The 20,446-nt window shown below is 33.1% G+C and overlaps 1 protein-coding gene across 1 annotated transcript in view; it reads right to left on the bottom strand.

Moving 5' to 3' along the window:
• The window catches only part of MYO10 (myosin X), a 203,916-nt gene that overhangs the window by 63,534 nt on the left and 119,936 nt on the right, over window positions 1–20,446 (bottom strand). Inside the window, exons 11-18 of the mRNA XM_074279100.1 lie at window positions 19,446–19,592; window positions 18,995–19,095; window positions 18,824–18,890; window positions 17,668–17,760; window positions 16,738–16,806; window positions 16,160–16,242; window positions 13,727–13,835; window positions 9,818–9,898 (exon numbers count right to left, since the gene is read on the bottom strand). Of these exons, the coding sequence (XP_074135201.1) occupies window positions 9,818–9,898; window positions 13,727–13,835; window positions 16,160–16,242; window positions 16,738–16,806; window positions 17,668–17,760; window positions 18,824–18,890; window positions 18,995–19,095; window positions 19,446–19,592 (750 nt within the window). The remainder of the gene's footprint in view (window positions 1–9,817; window positions 9,899–13,726; window positions 13,836–16,159; window positions 16,243–16,737; window positions 16,807–17,667; window positions 17,761–18,823; window positions 18,891–18,994; window positions 19,096–19,445; window positions 19,593–20,446) is intronic.

Here is a 20,446-nt window from a genome sequence, read left to right as displayed (position 1 = left end):
CGCTAACTAAAGACACTAAATGTAAATGATTTCAAATTAGCAGATTCTGTTGAACTGAACCATAGCATCCTTAGGAAGAATAATGTGAATTAATGAAATTATTATATAAAGCAAACTATTATTTTTATTAACTGAAAGGTTACCTAAATTTGCTCATCTAAAAATCCTTGCCAAAAAAAAAACAAAAATGAAAACAAAAAAACAATAAAATAAAGCAAGAATTTTAAAAGAACTGAGTCCAGGATAACAACTATCAGGAATTTAAAAAAAAAAAAAAAAAAACAGTATATAACAATATAATAACAATAAATAATTAAAATTAATAAAAGTAAACACTGTCAATGTAATGAATGCTCTGCCATGACAAATGAAAAAGAAGTAACTTTTCTTAACTTTAACAGAGCTTTTTGTTTGGTTCAGTACAACATACTGAAGCAATAAATTGGGGAAAAGGTATTCTAGGGTCAAACAATTATCAGGTATGCTATTCATAAGACTGGAATAACTCAGAAATCAGCCAGTATTGAGCTGAGGAAATACCACTATTATAGTTCTTGGCCTCGTGCTAAATTGTGTTTCTATCTACAGTGAGAGTATATTTTTTTTAATTATGTGAATTGTAGATGATACCAAAATGGTGAACAGAATTGAATTTGATAGAATATTTTGAAATTCTATTTTGCTATTACACTCTCCTTTTTATTTTAATAGGCTGATCATTCAAGGCCAGTCAGCCTCCTGTCTTAGGATACTTGTATTTTCTTGAACAAAGCCAGTCTTGCCAGAATCAGGAAATTCTCCAAGAGCACATTCACTCATTCTTTTGCTTCTAGCCCTCAAGGAGAAGCCTTCCAAAGACCTTTAAAGTATTAAATTTCATTTTACATAGCTCTCCAATAAGTGAAAGCATGAGTCAAAGTCTGATTCATATGATAAACTTATAATTGGGTCACTGAGTATTGCTGATAATGCCTGAGAGAATTTGTTGGAAGGAAAAGACAAATAGAAGGGGCATTTGCTTTCTATTTATTTTGTTATACTCAAAGAAAGCAATGTTTAATGTTTTTTGACAAGGACAAAATATAATCTATTTAATTCTACATCACAAATCTAAAGATTAAACAATATCATCACCATTATAGTACAGTGCTTAGAAGTCTAAAGCAGCAAAATAAATCCAGGTGATAAGAAAAAAAGAACAAACCAAATCTTTTACTATACCCCAACTACCACAGGGCATTGGGTCACGTGCTCTAATTATATTTTTCTGAAGAGTTTATTACTCCTTTTTAAAATATAGCTTTTCTGAGTTCCCATTTTTAAATGTGGATTATATGTGATTAAAATCTAATTTCTTCTCCCTCATATAATTACTCTGACACAAAAATCAGAAGTATGGTGAAAGATATCAGCAGTCCAGCCAATAATATCTCCCAACAATACAAATTTATCTTTTCAAAAGGTAGGTATAATTTAATAGTAAATACACCAATAGTTGCCCAGTTTCTCTAGGGAGAAAAGAAAGATGTTCTGGAAACTCTGAGAGACTAGTTCTCATACTTACTGAGATTTTGTGATAGTCACCTGTATGTTCTCTTCTTTAATTCCATCTTCTAACCCCTTAGGGGATCTTGTGAAGGAATGTTAATGAGAGTCCTTTCTGTCCAAAACTCATTTGCTTATTAGAAACTTTGTGAGAACAGACTGAGTACAGCCTGATTTTCCTTAGGGAACTGTTCTAATGAGGTTAAATCATGTTTTGAAGGATAAATCTCCAGTGGTTTATTATATATGGTAAATGATTCTTAGCTATTAATGTCGCATATAGCAAATTATAAATTAAAAGGCAAAACAGTCACTTTTTTATTCCCAAGTCATCCAGGAGCAACAAAAAAGTGAGGTCTTATCTTCTGTTTCTCATCAAATTCTACAGAAATCTTTATATTTCAAACTTCAACATTAAAAAAACATTAAAAAAAAATACTTACCTATAATGTTGAGCACTGTGGAGTGATAAAAAAAGAAATGACCTATAGACCCTACCTTTATGTATCTAATAGGATAGGTACACAAATCATTATGAGGAATACTAAAGATGTGAGAGAGGCACAAATAAAATGAGGGGGAAATATTAGGGGATGAGATTAGAAGGAAGGGATGAGTCATTAAGGTGCCTTACTAATCAGAAATTAGGGAAAAATTTAGGGAAGAGAAGGCACTGGGCCTAAGGAGTAGTTTCAGCAAAAAACAATAAGTGAAGGTATAGGGACAGGATGTGAACCATGGGACAAGTAGTTCAGGCCAGTCTGGCTGGCTTATAGCCATATGGGGAGACTCAACAGGAAAAGTAGGATGATGTTTGGTGATTAAATCCCAGAATGCCAGGCTAAGGCGTTTGAACTTTATGTTAAGAAATAGGAAGTCACTGAAGGGTTCTGAACAATAGAATAACATGATTACATCTGTGCCATATGGAAAATTAATCTGACAGCATTAAATAGAAGAAAGACAGGTTAGGAAGACTAATCCATCATGACAAAGACTTAAAGTAGCAGCCACAATGAAGGTAGTTTTAAAAACTGCCTTCATAACCTAAGAGCCAGGAAGAGTCTAAAATAGGCTTAGAAAGCACATTCTACTAGTCAATAGTTGAAATAAATACCCTCAAATAGATCAAATTCTCCCTCTAAAACCAAAATAAAACTTCCTCTTCTTCCTCTCTATCAAAACCCAAGTAAACTTTAAGAAAGGAAAATATAGAAATTTCAATATTTCTATATTTCATATAGAAATATATATACACATATATTTATATATATTTCTATATAGAAATTTCTCTTCTCTCTCTCCTTTGCACTTGCTTTGATATTTTTCAAGTCTGCTGATTCTATGATAAATCTGAAAAGATAGTACTGCCATTCTTTTTCCTCCACATTCAACAAATATGCATTCTTCAATATATCACAGAGCTAGAGAGACTGGAAGGGAGCTCAGCAGTAAAGATTCTTAACCTGAGGTCCATGGACCTGTAGATTTCAAAGTATGAATCAGGAAAAAAAATTTACATTTTTCTCATCTCTAATATTAGTTCTTTTGAAATTTGAAGTATTTTTATTTTTCATCTAAAATCATTATTCTAAAGAGGTATCCATAGATTTTTCCAGACTGACAAAATGGGGTCCAGTACACAGAAAAAAGTTAGGAAACAATGCTGTAGTATAATCCTTATCTTTTTGGGAACATTTCTGATGAGGGGTTATTTATCCTTTATTGGAAAAATTTTAGTAAGGAAGAACCCTCCCCTCACACAGCTTCTTCCCCATTTCAAGGAATATATTTCAGTATGGACTGCTCTAATTTGTTGAAGTTTTTCAAGCTGAAATCTGCCTCTCTCCCAAACAATGTTTCTTAAGAAATGTGGATCCTCTTCAATATGAAATCCCCTGAAATACTTCATGTGATCACAAATTCAGAGTTGAAAAAAATCCTCAGAAATCATACAGTTCAGTGTACTTGCTTTACAGATAAGGAAACTGAGCACTAGGCAAAATCAGTAACTAAAGCTTATTCATAAGTACTAAGCAGCAGAGCTATTTAACAGTATATGATGGGTCCATCTTTGCTAGGATAAATATCTTCAGTTCTTCAAATTATTCTCTGTATGGCAACATTTTGAGGTTCCTACCTGGTAATGCTCTTATAATTGCTCTTCAAAAATTGAACATAGTAATACTATAGCACAGTAGCTTTGGAAACAAATTACAATTAATCTTTTTCTTTTTAATGTTTTATCTTTCAAATCAAAACAAATGTCCCTTCAGGAAGGGAAATTCCTGAGAACTCCTTAGATGCAAAGATTGTTTTTGTTTTTTCTTTGCATAATGCTTAGTATAGTACATGGCACTAATTATTTGATAAATATGTACTGATTTTGTACTATTTTAATATTCAAATTTGCAGTCACATACTAGACTTCACAGACTATTATCATGCACTTCTCCCCCTCCCCCCTGCCGAGGCAATTTGACTTGCTCAGGGTCACATAGTCAGGAAGTGTAAAGTGTCTGAGGTCATATTTGAACTCAGATCTTTCTTGCTCATATCCACTACACCAACTAGTTGCCCCAACATGGCACTTCTTTCCACAAATCTGTGTTTGTATTTGTATTTTTGAGTGCCTTAAAAAACACCAACGATGTTTATAAATTTTTCTACTATCTGTATTTCTTCATGGAATTAACTACTGATCACAACAAGATGAAGAACACATGAGCTAATAAAAACTAAAACATTATGAAATTACTGGAAAATAATTGATAGGAAAATTATGAAATAATCCTGATATGTTTGTTCACTTTTTTTTTTTTAAAGAAACTATAAAACAGAAGCAATTATTGGTCAGACAAAAAATATGAGAATGGAAAAATTAAGACTGAAAAAGGTCACTGCCTATTTACCTTCCAGGGACAGAAATATTCCAACAGATTCCAAAGACTTCAAAAGTACTATGCATCACCCATAATAAAATATTTTAGAAACATTTTAAAGGTTACTGTAGTTTAAAAAACGGTATGGGGGATGAGGAAGCCAAGATGTAGGGGGGAAATAATCCTCTGAATACCTTTAAAAAATGCCATAAAACAATTCACAAAAGGATAAGGTAAAATAATTTTCAAGCCAATGACAATTTAAAAGATCAGCAGAAAAGGTCTGTCCCATCTGGGTGAGAGTAGAACACACTCCAGTGCAGACAGCACTGGACCAACTGGGTCCCGGCAAATGAGGAGCCACTGAATCAAAAGCAACAGCAGCAACTGCTTCCAAAGCTCTGTTGCTTTGCCTGTACTTTAGGTCACAGTTCTGGGTGGCAGTCCCCTTGCAAGGGGGAGCACTAGTACACAGTGGAACTGGGATCCTCCTCACAGTTCCAGAGCAGAAAAGAGTGCTTTTGGTCACTCACAGGGCTGAGGACAGGCCAGAATAGTAAACAAACTTCTTAGATCATATCACCTTGGAAGAACTGAAAACTTACAGTCCCTAAAGTGTTTCTGAAAAAAGCTGCACAAACCCTCCAGAGTTTGGGAAAGTGCTGGAACCTGGAAGCAGAGGTTTATTTTAACAAAGAGTTAAAAATAAAGTAATAGCCTGGTAAAATGAGAAAACAACAGAAAAATATTCAGACCATAGACACTGTTACTAAGTGATCAAAACACATTCAGAAGATAACAAAGTCAAAGTTCCTATATCAAAAGCCTCCAAAAAAAAAAAAAAATTGGTGTCACGCCATAGAAGAGCTCAAAAAGAACTTTGAAAATCAAGAGAGAGAGAGAGAGAGAGAGAGAGAGAGAGAAAGGGAGGGCGGGGAAATTGGGAATAGAAATGAGAGTGATGAAATGAAAAACTAGTCATGACTTAGTGAAAGAGACATACACCTTAAAAAAGAGGCACTGCAGGGAAAAAAAAAAAGCTCCTTAAAAAGTAAAACTGACTGAATGGAAAAGGAGATACAAAAGCTCACTGAAAAAAATTACTAAAAAAATTAGAATTGACCAAATGGAAACTAATGACTTCATAAAAAAATAATAAATAAATCAAGAAACAAAGCCAAAAGAACCCAAAGAAAGAAAATCCAAAAAACCCCAGAAGACAATGTGAACTATCTCACTGGAAAAACAAGTGATTTTAAAAATAGATCCAAGAGAGATAATTTTAAGATTATTTAAAACCTAAAGCCATGACCAAATAAAAAGAACCTAGATTTCATCACTCTCATTTCTATTCTTTCAAAAAATTATCAAAGAAAACTGTTCTGATATTCTAGAACCTGAGGGTAAAATAGAAATTGAAAGAATCCTCCAATTACCTACTGAAAGAGATCCAAAAATGAAAACTCTGTGGCAGGGGTTCTCAAACTAGAGCCTGCGGGCCAGATGCAGCCACTGAGGATTTTATGTAGTCTGCAAGGTTATGGCAAATTGGCTAAGGGGTGGAGACAGAGTGTGAGGTTTTGATTTTTTTTTTTTTTTTTTAACTATCGTCCGGCCCTCCAACAGTCTGAGGGACAGTGAACTAGCCCCCTATTTAAAAAGTTTATAGCTAAATTCCAACACTCCCAGATCATGGAGAAAATATAGTAGGCAGCCAGAAACAAGTCAAGTACAATGGAGTCACAATCAAGATAATGCAAAATTTAGCAGTTTCTACATTAAAGGATAGGAGGTCTTGGAATATTATCTTTGGAGGACAAAGTAGCTAGGATGACAACCAAGAATCATCTTCTGGGAGGTAAAATGGACATTCAATGAAACAGAGGACTTTTAGATATTCTTGGTTGAAAAACTTGGACAGTACATACTAGAACAATTAAATTGTTTACATTCTTATATGGGAAGACACTTGTAACTCATAAGAAACTTCTCACTATTAGAGCTGTTAGGAGTAAATATAGAGGATTTTGGGGGGAAAAGATTGAAGCTAATTTGTCTAAGCAAGGCCTCATTTCTATATCTGAAACAAAGAGAAACAAAAATAAAAACCATTTTCCAATTGGTAAGTGACTAAAAGATGAAGTAATTAAAGTTATCTACTATAGGAAAAAATAGAGAAATTCAAATTAGAACAATTCTAAAGTAATACCTATTAGATTGACTAATGGGACAGAAAATAAAAATGACAATTGTTGGAAGATATGTGGGGAAAATGAGACACTATTGGTGGAGTTCTAAACTGATTCAACCATCCTGCTGAGCAATTTGGAATTAAGCCCAAAGAGCTAGAAAATCATATATTCTCTTTGACCTAGCTATACCACTACTACATCTGTATCCTAAGAAATTAAAACAAAAAAGGAAAAGAACCTGCATATACAAAAATATTTATAGCAGCCCTTGTCTGGTGACAAAGAATTAGAAATTGAGGGGATGCCCTTCAACTGGAGAATGGCACACCTTAAGAAGGTGTGGTTATGATGGAATTATGATGGAATGAGTGATTATGATGGAATATTATATGATGGATGCTCCCCCAAAATCTGGAAAGACATGAGCTGATACAAAGTGAAATGTATTACATATAAAGTAACAACAATATTGTTATGATAATCAGCTGTGAATGAGTTATTCTTAGCAATACAGTGATCCAAAACAGTTTTGAAGGATAAAAAAATGCTGTCAGAACTAATGATGTCTGGATACAGATTGAAGCATACTTTTTCATTTTTCTTACCTTTTTGGGGGGCAAGAGCTATACTTTCTTTCATAATATGACTAGTATGGAATATACTATAGTATGGAATATGGTATATACTGCAAGTGTATAATATATATTAGCTTGCTCGTCTTCTCAATAAAGTGAGATGAGGACAGAGGAAGGGAGAGATTTTGGAACTCAAAAGTTTTAAAAATGAAAGTTAAGTTACTGGGGAAATAAAATAATTTTTTAAAAAGAAAGTACATGACAAAAATACATAGAAGAAGTTTAGGTACCATAATTTAAATATTTTAAGATGTTTTAACATTATAAACTGTACTAAATTACCAATAATTCTGCTGGAATTTAGGGCATTATTAGTGGACCCCAATTATAGGAACCAAATATATCTAAAAGATAAGTGTTATAATTACAAAACAAAATAGGGAATACTGATTGCTTAATAAAAATAATAATAGCTAATATTTACATACATAGTTCTTGCTTCATATAAATTCAACTTAAACAAAAGAACTGACATTACAGTGGTAGCTACTGTTACCACTGTCAGTACCTAGTTAAAGACCTCTCAGACTAGGAGAGATCTTTGACTGTTATTCCCATACCAGTGTGTCCTCCCCTGACTATCTTCTGTTTGTTCCCAACTCTCAAGTATCATCTGTTCCTTCTTCCTCATTCTCTCTTCAACTCCCGCTTCTCTGTCCCCAGTGCTTTGTTTTCTTGAACCTTGAGCCACCTTGATCAGAGTTACACAGCTTGGAATTATCAGGCTGGATCTGAACTTCGGTGTTCCTGATGCCAGGGCCAGTACTATTCATTGGACATGTACTTGGTCTACTGATGAGCTCACATTCACAACTGAATGCTAAAGAGTTTTTAAAAGCTGATGCCCCCAAAGTAAAGAATACCATCTATCTGGAATAAATTATTCTACTTCAAAGGATTACTAAAGATTGTGGACAAAAAGCTTCATTTCATCATGGTTTGATCTTAGACTTAGAAAATATATGTGGTCTGAGTATCTTAAGGTTTATATGAAAACTATGAATATGAATATAAATATGAATAGCAGTATCTCATAAGCCAGTGTTAAATAACGTTAAATGTCCTGAGCAAGGTCTAATGTTAACTTTCAAAAAAGGTAGCATAAGTATAACCTTTATTTTATTGCTTACTGTCTTGGAAAAGGAAGGAAGAATGGAATGTGGAATTCAAAACTTAAAAAAAAATGTTAAAATTGTTATAATATGTAATTGGGGGAAATATTTAAATTTTTGAAATAATTTTAAGGTTTTTTTTTTAATATTTGGAATATTCAGTATTGTTGGGCAAGGGAATTAAAGACCCAGCCCACAATCAAAGCTTCATTTAATAAGGAATGGAAACATTTTAACATCACAAAGAATATTAGTTTTGCTGCCTATGTATAAGAACTCTTTCTTAAAATGCTGGATGCCTTTAAAAATATTTATTTGCATGCTAAAAAAATTATAGAAAATCTCAATGCCTTCTATATGGAAGTACCAGAGAAATGACATTTTACAGATATCTTAAATTCTATTAAAAAACAAAACAAAAAACAAACAAAAAAAAACAACCCACCCACCTATAAATTACTTGGAGAGGTACATCTGTTTAAGTTACCAAAAACACAAATATAGCACATATGCACACATACTTGCACAAGATATTGTCATTTTACACATATATAAATACAGTAAGACTCTATGGAGACTTCTATTATATATAGGCAAAACTTTAAAAGTTGGGAATATTAGGTTTTCTCTTTTAAATTAAATTCTTTCCCCTCATTTTAGTTGCTAGTTTGTCAAACTCTACTCAATCATTTTTAGATGTCAATAAACTGAATATGATATCCTTTCAAACTAACTCTTTTTAAAAAAATAGTTTACATATAACCCAGTAAAACTGACTGCACCTACTCTGCATCAGTTTTCCCAAATAAGACTAACTTTCATCAATTAAAAAACAATTCTAAAAAAAATTCTGATTATTTGTGAAAAGCATCTAACCTTTCTTTGGAAAAAGATTTAGAAAATAAGCAAAGCTAGCACCAAACTGCTTTTCTTTAGCTAGCCCTACTTTTCTTCCTGAGCATTTTCTCCCCCTCACATTTAGTGTCTAACAGCTGTATGCACTTTGGACAATTAAAATCATGGATTCCAGATTAATACTGAAGCTGCCTCAAAGTGAACATAGATTCAGGCTAGATTTATAAACACAACAGAACTTCTAAAATATATATACACACACACAGGAACAACAAAAGAATTTAACTTGAAGTTAACTATAAATACGAAAATATTTTAAATTGTTCATTTTATTACAAATGAGAGGCTTCTCTGAAATGTAATGATATTTTCTAAAAATGTAAAATGAAGATATAATTAGTTTCTAGTTTTAGAATGAAATTTGAATAACACAGTCTGAGTATATGACTAGCACATTCAAATACATTCTAAGTGACTTGACAGAAACTAAAATAATGAGAATCCACCCTTCCATTCCCCGGCTACCTCCAGAAACTCTCTTTCTAAGAAGCCAAATACTATAAGTCATCTAGATCTGAGAGTACCTTAAATCTTACCTTCTGCATGTTTGGCTTGATACATCGAACAAAGAAAGGATTAGATGTGCTTAATGTGGCCATTAAGGAATGCAGAGAGTCCTATTGAAAAGGGGAAAAAAAAAAGCTTTTTTAAATTTAGTTTCCTATTATTTTACCCTCTTTGTTTCTAAGCACCCCAGGCACTTCTAAAAGCAGCCTTAGTTGACAGAGAGTAGACCTCTTTTTAAGGTATTTTCACTTTAAAAGTCTAAGTTTAATGCAAAAAAAAGTCTATAAGAGACACTATTATTTACATTGGGAGGCAAGGGAGAAAGCCTCATATATTATGAAGCCTAATCCTATAGAAAAGTATATTATTACTATAGCTACCAGTCCAAATGATTATTCAACCTATATGCAAAACTAAAACATTTTTTTTGTTAACAAAAGAAAGCAGTAAAAGCAAAACTTAAAAAAAAAACAACAAAAAACTCCCACAATTTTCCCATCCTAGTAATGCCTTCTACTTCAGCATTTTTCTTTAGAAACATAATTGACTGCTTACTTTACTTACAAATAACTCGAATGGAAAAGGACTGCCAACCCTTCTCGGTCAGGAAAAAGCAAGGGAGAGGGCAACCATTTTTTTCAACTGCTCTTTTAATTTTCAGAAAATGTGTATTTTGTTTATAATATAAAGCCTATAACTTCTTAGCCTTCACGAATTGGTCTGGTTTTTCTCTCCAGTTTTATATTATAATATTTTAACAACAGAACTACTCACTGTCCCATAAACATCAAGTATCCTCCTGCCTCGACTTTTGTTCTTGTTTCATCTGCCCAGAATATACTTTTTAATAGGATTCATTCCTTTTAAAAGGTCAGCTCAAGTTTTACCTCTAGCTTGAAAATTCCTTTCAATACCACAGCCAATAGTTCTAATAACCTTTTTTTTCCTGAATTCCTGAGGAAATGTGGCACTCATTTGGGACTCAAAATATGTATTGTTTTGTAAATGTCTTGTAAATACAAACAAATTTTGGGGGGCAGCTAGGTGGCACAGTGGACTTAAGGCACAGCCTTTAAGTCAGGAGGACTGATGAGTTCAAATCTGGTCTCAGACATTTAACACTTCCTAGCTGTATGACTCTGGGCAAGTCACATCACCCCAACTGGCTCAACAAAAACCAAATAAATTTTGTTTGTTCCAGTGTGTGGATATTGTTGTCTCAGTTTTTAAATTTAAATTAAACTTTATTTAATTAATTTAAATTAACTTAAATTTTAGTTTAAGTTTTCTGAGAAGAGAGGACAACTAGTTTTTTGTATCCTCCATAGTGCCTTGGCAGCAGATCCTTAGCTGGGAAAAAACTTAGGATCACAGACTAATAGTCAAAGAGTCACTGTTATCTATCAAACTCCTGATTATTTTCCCATGATTTCTGGTAGTTGGCTCAGTCCCTTTTATGCCATTACCCAATGAAATATCCATACAAAGATTAAAAACTTTTCTGATACCCATCTTTAGTTTCCAGAGCTCAGCCATCAATAAACATTACATGACACTACCAATTCCCAAGAGTCATCTGATATTAGATGTCATGATTGCTTAAAATTATGCTTCCTCTTGATACCCTGAACTCTGAAATTCCCTTTTCTGATCTTAAGACCTTTCTTCTACTTCAAAACCTTGATTCTTCTAGTTGTTCTTCTATCATGATCTTTAAGTCTAAGATTATTCCCTATTCTCCCATTTAAAGCTCTTTTGGTTATCACTTTACTTCTTATCCAGTCCTGACCCTAGGGTCGGTCATTTAAAAATACCCTTTCTTCTCTATCCTTGAATTCTTTATTGTTTACTTTATGCTTTTTCAACCTTATTAACCCTTTCATCCTGCATAAATCCTATCATCTATCTCCTTTTTCCTCCCCTACTACCAGCCATACATCATGCTGCTTGAGGAAATCATTTGTACTAAGCTACTAATTTATGCAGTCTCACTTCACCTTTCCTCCACCAATGATTTATGTTTCTCTTCCCTCCTGTCTGTCTCCTTTATTCTAATTTTTTTTAAAATTTCCTGTCATTTTTTGAAGAGAAAATCATGGAATCTCATATCAGAAGGTAATTTTTGAAGCCAGAGAGTTTATAGTCAAAAAAGAAGTAAGAATACTTTCTACAATATGCCACTCTGCTTCTAGGAAGGGATAGTCTATCACTTCCTAAGGTTGACCATTTCACTCTTTCTTCTTTGCAACTTTCATCCACTTCCACTTAGAATAATGTCCCAGAAAAAAATAGTCAATCCCTGCTTCCTTCATTGCCTCACCTTCTACCTCAACCTTTTGTCCTTTGAAGTTTGACATATATCCCCAGAACTCTATTATCCTTGACTATGATGATTTCCTTGGGAGCAAGAATTTTGGGCGGAGGGGAAGAGGGGGTTTTGTGTTCTCAAGACTTGATTAGCACTATCCCTGGCACATAATGTTTATTAGATTGACCACTTAAAACTTTTCCAAAGTTATTAGGCTAAAGAATGACCTTTATCCTTCTTGGTCTTTCTATATCTAATACTGTGGAATATCCTATTGTTCCTGATACCTTAATTCCCTTCTCTGGCTACACAACTAACTATTATTGTTTTCCCTCAAGCTCTTTAACCAAGCCTACTTCTCCACAGAGTTCCAAGTACATTATTACCAAGACACTATTAGTAACTCAAACCCATTGTTTTCTCCCCTAAATTTGTTTCTCCTCCTAAAGCCCTGATTTTCTGCTAAGATCATTGTTCTGAGCTACAGGATTCACAGGTTCCATCTTATAATTTTTCCATCACCCCACATATCCAAATGACTAAATCCTATTGATTTCTTTGTAGTATATCTGGTATCAATCCCTTTTCTTTCAATTTCCAAGGAAGCTATCACAGTTCATGTCTTTTCACCTAGAATATTATAATAACTTCCAAAATTAGTTCCCTGCCTCTAGCCTTCTTACTGCAATTACTGCTGCTCAAATAAATTTTCTTGTTATACTAAGTATACTTGATACACTATTTCACATACTTTCTAAAATTTAAAACTTTTAAGGGATCCCATTATTTACTCCATGAAATATTTAAAATATTTATTCAATTTAACCTTCAATTTTTGGTTACCCATATAACTTTGGTTCAATTTACCTGTGCTCTTTACATATTCCATTTTCTTGCCCAAGTGCAATGTTCTTTGATCCCTGTCCTCTTCCTCCCCTTCCCTATCCAGGCTTTCATGAAAGATACAGAGAAATGGCAACAGCAACTCTTCCCTTTGCACACCTTACATTTGCCTACACCTAGGAAAAAATGACTCCACATCTTTGTCCACTGAAGTCCCTATGTTCCACTCTGCATGCAACTATGCTCTTTCCTGAGACTTACACTAATATCTTTCCAGAAAAAAAGGAATTTTTTTAGTTTCTCAAACTTCACAGCAATTGGCCTAAACCTCTCCTTTGCATGTATCTCTTTCTCAACTAGGTTGTTATTTTTGTCCTTTCTCTTGTACATTGAGTTTAAGTTCCCTGGCAGGAGATCCTTTTTTATATGTACCTGGATATGACTTTTGCTTAATGAATTAGAATTTTCTTTAATTCTTACTCTTTGAAATGCTACCAGCTAATTTTATTTTCATCAGAACATTTTAAACACATAAATTAACACATAACAAATAAAGGAAATGTAAGAAACCTACCCCTTTTCAACTGAAGAACTTTCATAAACAGCACAATATCACTTTTACCCTAACTAGAAAGCTACCCATTTTTATTATTAAAAATAAAAGCATTTTATTTTTACAAAGCATTTTGGTTGAAAATTAAAGGAAAAAAAATATTTTAATTGTAATACTTCCTGATGCACACACAAGTACAATTTAATAAAAATATCAGAGATATCTTAAACTAACCTTGAACTGTGAGCTGACAGTGGGTCTCTTGTGTTTACTTCCACATTTCAAGGTTTCCTGGTTATTTCGGCTTGAAACATGCTCAAATAGGTCATAGATGAAATCAAGTCTAAAAGAGAAACAACAAAGTCTTCACATAAGTAATCATAAAATTATTATGCTTCATCTTTCTATGATTACAGCCCTTTTTTCATCTGATAACAAAGTTATTTTCTGTAGTCTAAGTTAACACTATTTTCAAAGGTTGCAAGCTTATTATCAAGAACAGATTAGCCATGGGAACCATGCTATATAGTTCATCTATATTGAAATGACACATTACTTCTGAGAACTTGAGCAAACTTCACAAGCCCCACTTGCCTCAGTTGACTCATCTATGCAGTCAAAGGCTTTTGATGTTCCTTTCAGTTGTAAATCTATGATCCTTCTAAGTCTCCATTTTGTAGGTAAAGAATCAAAGGCAAAATAACTGTGTGTATCTCAGCGTTTATACTTACTATGTGTCTCTTGGGCAAATGAAACAGATCCCCTTGGGGGAGTGATTTCAACAAAATATTATGGGAAAGAGAAACTGTTTCCTTTTGTTTATACTCTTTATTTATTTAATTCTGTGAATATTGCATCTCCAAGTAAAGTGCAAGCAAGAACTTGATTTTATCTTCCTATACCATTCAGTAATTAAAGAAACCACAGCTCCAGAACCAAAAATATTCAAGTGGTATAATCTGTGTACAGGGCTGTGTGGCTCTGGCCATATCCTTTATCCTTTTATTAACCCAGTCAATTCCTCAAGAGAAATAATTTCAGAATAGCTTCAGATCTGCATTGATAGAGGGAGAAAAATCTTCAGTGTCTCATGTGTGTTTATTTAACTGTTTACTGAAAAGAATTAAAAAAAAAAAAAACCCACCCCCAAACTCCTAGACCTAGAATTTGAAGGACCAGATTGTTGTAATGTGAACCTACTAAGACACAATCATCCTATGATTCCATCCACTAATTATAACAATTGGATAGTATAGTACCTAAGAATGTCAAACATGGAATCAGGATGACTCATCTTTCTGAGTTAAAATTGAGCCTCAGATATATACTGGCTGTATTACATACACTAGCAAGTCACTTAATCCTGTCTGTCTCAGTTCCTCATATGTAAAATGAACTGTAGAAGGAAATGGCAATCCACTCCAGTAACCTTTGCAAAGAAAACCCCAATAGGTAACAAAGTTTTTTTTACACAATTAAATCGCCTGAATAAATCCATCAAAATATATTAGATTGCCTAACATAACTTTTTAAACTAAACCATTGATTATAACTTGAGTTTTTCAATTATTAAAATCAAGTAACTACTCAATACTTTCATTATAAATACATTTTGTTCATAAACAAAATAAAAAAAAAAAAAACAAGGAAAAGAAATTATGAATTCCACATAAAATAATGTATATACTACAAATAAAACATCAAATCTATGGGCTATGAAATATTATAGTGGGATAGTCACACGATGGAGCTATGTCTTTCAAAGACAGAACTGGACATTGAGCTGTCAAATGAGAACTAACTCATACACAAGCAAAACTTTTTAATTTTGCCCCTAGAATGAATTTTCCAGCCTTTCTTATGCTTATTGCATGTTTTAGAATCTTTGCATCATACCCGTACAATGTAATATTTTAAATTATTAAATATTTAAATTATTATAAATTAGTGTAGTATAAAAGATTAAAGGTAGAATTTTAGTATTTTAAGGAATCCAAAGTTAGTAACATTAAATTTGCTGTTTGTTTAGTCATTTTAGTCATGTCCCATCTGTCCTGACCCCATTTGGCATTTTCTTGGCAAGGGTAATAGAGCAGTTTGCCATTTCCTTCTCTAGTTAATTTTACAGATGAAGAAACTGAGGCAAACTTAATTAACTGTGATCCGGGCAAGAAATTTAACCAAGGATAGATTAGAATTCAGGTTGTGTGAATCCAGACCCAGTGCTTTATCCAGTGTACTACTTAGATGTCCTTGGTAACATTAAATACTAGTATTTAAATCAGTAATTAGAGTATTTTCAAGGTTTGCTATATTCCTTTAACACTATAGTACTTTTAGTACCTTAGAGTAACCAATCCTAAGTTGTAGACATGACAAAGCAATTTTTTTTAAGTGAAATGAAATAAATTTGGTTCTGTTTCTAAGAATTTCCTGATCACTGTTGGTAATAGGAAATAGAAAAAAGAATTCAATGATTTAAGCTACAAGCACTAATATGTTTATGTTACATGTATCTTTTTCACTTTTGGTTAATAAAAATATGGCCTATATATTCCAGAAGAATATTAATATTTTAATATGTGTGAATATACATAGTATAACTTAGGAGCTATTCATATCTGTCATTTGTTGGTCAATTACTTTTCCATGAGTAATGTTACATACCGGCTTTCCCTTAGCAAGTTGAGAAGATCATCTCGGAATGTATCTCTGTTCTTCTCCAAAATTCCCCTAACATCATATTGCACCTGTTAAACCACCCCCAAAAAAGGGCAATAGAATTTGGGGCAAGGGGGGAGAGGGAAAAAGGAGAATAAAAATTAAAATTAACCAAATTTTATAATAGCAAAAACAAAACAGTTCAATGAATTTATCTTCCTATGTAGAAAATAAGTATTTCTTTAAAAGATATTAAAAGGAATTTCACAGGGAGTTTTAAAAATCTTCCATTAAAACCTCCTTTTTGCTAAAGTGGAGGTGAGCTTGGACTCTCAAAAGTTGTATGCCAGTACTGGCAGACCTTGTAAAGCTGACAGGGCTCTGAGAAGAGGTCTTTTGACAATCCATTTTCTATCAACTTCCCTAGTTCAGAGAGGTTCCCTACTAAGTGATCAGTTCCTTTTAGACCCTCAGTCTATAAAAACATGAAGAAGGTGTGATCTATATTAATGAAAGAAGCGTCCACACTGACTAAACTATGGTTCTTTTGAAACACTGAAGAAGAAATTCTAAAAATATATTACCTCTCCAGCATAGTGTTTTACTCCAAAATTATTAACAGCAACTCTTGGCTTCACATAAAAGTGGTTATGCTAAATTAAAAAGAAAAAAATGAATAATTCAACAAACATTTTAGTGTTCACTCTATAAAAAGCATCATAAAATATAATGGAGGAAATGCAAAGTTTAGATAAATCTTGGTCTCTGACTTAATAAGGTTTAGTGTCTTATAAGGGGACATGACACTCAGTGTGCATTTACAAAACATACTTAAGAAGAGGTGCAAAGAAAGTCCTATGTCAAGTCTGAGAATAGAGTGGTCATTCTCTATGGAGGAAAGGCTTCACTATTTTGAGCTGAGATGAACTGAAATGATACATAGAAATGTTAGTAGTACAAGATGCAGAGGAAGCAGCCTAGACATAGAGTACAGTTTGAGTAAAGGGATGGAATTGAGATTTACAAAGGCCCATGTAGAAAAAAGGAGCAGAAAAGGGAATAAAACACACAGAGAATAAAATGGCAACATGGGATATGCCACCAAAATTCTGGATACTATATAAACAATTAGATAACTTGGTAGATGTATTCAAGTTTACAAGATTAGTGTCAAAATATTAGAGACACCCTGTTTCCCAGATCTAAGGTCCAGCAAGAAGGCTGTGTGCTAAGCTTGAATGGATCAATAATCCTTTATGCTCTAGATGATCTCCTCCTCTGGCAAAGTATATTGCTTTAATCAGCATCAGCTATTAACTAAACTATTTGAGACTTTCATGTTAATTACTAGTTAACAGCTTATTAAAGTATCTATTCTAGCAAATAGTTATAGTTTGGAAAGCAATTACATTAGTGGGCCCTAAGGAAATAATTCATGTTCTCAAATATTAGGTGTACACTTAATCCAAAGTTTTGTTATTTCAGATAGAAGAATCTGGAATGGTCTGACATACAGCGTGCTGAGAGTGTAACTTCTCCAGTAAGGTAGTATCTGTTGCCTGAGGAAAATGACTTTCTTCGTTGATAAGGGCTAGTAGTCCAAGTTTCTGGAAGAGGGAAGGGGGGGGGAAAAAAAAAGAGTATTTTAAAAATATAAAAATATAATTAAATTGCTTCTCCTGCCTCCATAAAGCACATAAAATATTTATTTCTAAGAATAAGTTTTTTTTAACCCCATACTATAAAAAAAAAATTTAGATCATATTAATGGGTTGTTTTGAATGATTTTTTTAGGGGCAGGTGGGCAGGTAGGTGGTTTAGTGGATAAGGTGCCAGAATTGAAGTCAAGAAGACTCATATTTCTTAAGTTTCTGAATTTCTTATTTCTGAAGTCTGGCCTCAAAAATTCACTGTGTGAACACATCATGAAATTCTGTAATCCTCATGTGTAAAAATGAGCTGGAAAAGGAAATGATATATAACTCTAGTATTTTTGCCAAGAAAAATCCCAAATGGGGTCACAAAGAGTTGGACAATGATTTTAAAAGAATAAATGAAAAAAGAGGGATCACATGGTCATGGAGTCAGGAAGTATTTGGCTTAAATACTTAAGACTGGACAAATTACTTTAATCTCAGATATCCTTAAGATTTTTCTAAGTCACAGGTAGTTTGGAACTCTGAATTACCCATGATGCATTCCTACCTCTAAACCCCATTCCTTCAGTAGATTCTTCAATTCCATAAAATAATATGCATTTATTTCCACTAAGTAGAATTTTGGAACTTACTTTTTAATTTTATACTTTGATTACCAAATTATAATCTAAACTTTAGAAAAGCATAAACAATATGGTTAAAAAAATACACATTACATCCTACATGCTGTATATATGTGAAACATGCCTGTGTACATTTACATATATAAATTTACATGTATATTTATTTGCATTTACACCAGATTCTGCTAAAATTGAAATTAAAGTACAAAGTAAGAAATGCTACTATGATCACAGAATCACAGAATTGCCAAAGCTGGAAAGCAACTCTCATTAGAATACAATCTCTTTCACACCTTTAAAGTACATGTTAGTTACTTTGTTCCCATAAGCACAAATTAACACAGCTGAGCAAGCTGGGGGTCATAACTTGTTCTCCAACAATGGATTACCTTTTCAATCAGATCCAGACATTCTCCATTGTCTATCCAGTCAATATCTTCCCACACTAGCCCCTCTCTATAATAAAAGCAGAAAGTAACATTTAAATTTCACACATAATTAAATTAAATTCTCAATTTTTCTTTAATCATTTTGGAAATGGTATTTGAACCTATTATTACCTGCTATATTCCAGTTGTTCCAAAGAAAAAATATGTTTATTGAAATATTCCTGAAGCTTTTCATTTGCATAGTTTATACTGAACTGCTCAAAATGGTTAACCTGAGAGGAAAGGAGACATAATTAAACAATAACTATCTTCAAATTTCATAAAATGCAAATTAATTAGAGAAAGAACCAAAAATTCAGTAAGCTTCAGAAATCCAATCAGAGCTTCCAAAACAAGGAACTGCATAATAAGCTTAAATATCAAAGAATTATCAAGGGGCAACTAGGTGGTGAAGTGAAGTCAGGAGGACCTGAGTTCAAATCTGGCCTCAGACACAACACTAACTAGCTGCTTGATTCTGGGCAAGTCATTTAACCCCAATTGCCAAAAAATTAAAATTAAAATTAAATTAAATTAAAATAAATTTAAAATAGACATATATATATTGAATACCAATACATACCTCAAAGTTTTCAAATCCAAATATGTCTAGAATTCCAATAGACTTGAAGTCATCTTTGCCTTTGATTCTACTGTTAATTTTCTTAATAATCCAGGCAAAACATTGGGAATAAAGTGCCATAGCCATGGAATCCCTGCTATCTGCTGCCTGTGGGACAGATCAGACACATTAAGCACTTTTTATTTTATTATTAACATAATTGTTAATTATTAATAACATTAATTATTTTATTTTTAACATCTATAGCAGACAAGGTATGAATCTATCCCCTCTCTAAGAAAATCAATAAATCCAATAAGGTCCTGGGTTATTAGATAGAGTTGGCAGAGAAATTCATAAGATTATTCCTTGAGGAAAAGGGTACTGATGGGGATCAGCTCAAGCTTACATGCTGACCCCCTGTGATGGTCTTAGGTAACCCCACCTTACTGTATCCAATCAGAAAATCAAGATATGAGGTTAAGTTTCTCCTAAAAATCTGTCCAAGGTGTACACCACCTTTGCCGACTCCCTTTTGGCTGAGCTCAAAAGGAAATTCTGCCTTGTGCTGTTTTCTTCATGTTTTTTAGTGTCTTTTTCCTGTTCATAGCTAACTAGTAATTCTATTAGGGTGTAAACTCCTCTACAGATTTAGCCTGTCATTCAATGAAGTATTCCTATCTTAGGCCTCCCATAGGAAAAATTATGTTCTCATTCTTCTGATTGTGAGTTCCAATAGGGAACTTTTTACTTTAATTCTTAAAACCACTTTCTTGTGTATGTTCTCCCAAATCTATTTTCATATTTACCACTACTGATGGTCTATTTTGCCTCTCCACTTTATCTGTAAACTGTAAATCTATCTGTAAAAATCTACCTTTTGCAAAGAGAAAGGCCCCTGTATATTCATCACATGACAGAACTCTAACATTTGGTGTCAAACCCCAACATCTGGTATCAATTGCTCCCTTTTATCTATTTTATTATTATTATCTATTTAATTGGTATTATCTATTTAATTA

Source organism: Sminthopsis crassicaudata, chromosome 1 (genome assembly GCF_048593235.1).
Source record: "Sminthopsis crassicaudata isolate SCR6 chromosome 1, ASM4859323v1, whole genome shotgun sequence".
In the NCBI taxonomy this organism is placed as follows: domain Eukaryota; kingdom Metazoa; phylum Chordata; class Mammalia; order Dasyuromorphia; family Dasyuridae; genus Sminthopsis; species Sminthopsis crassicaudata.
Note: the sequence above shows the minus strand (reverse complement) of the source record. Positions and strands in the feature narration are given on the sequence as shown.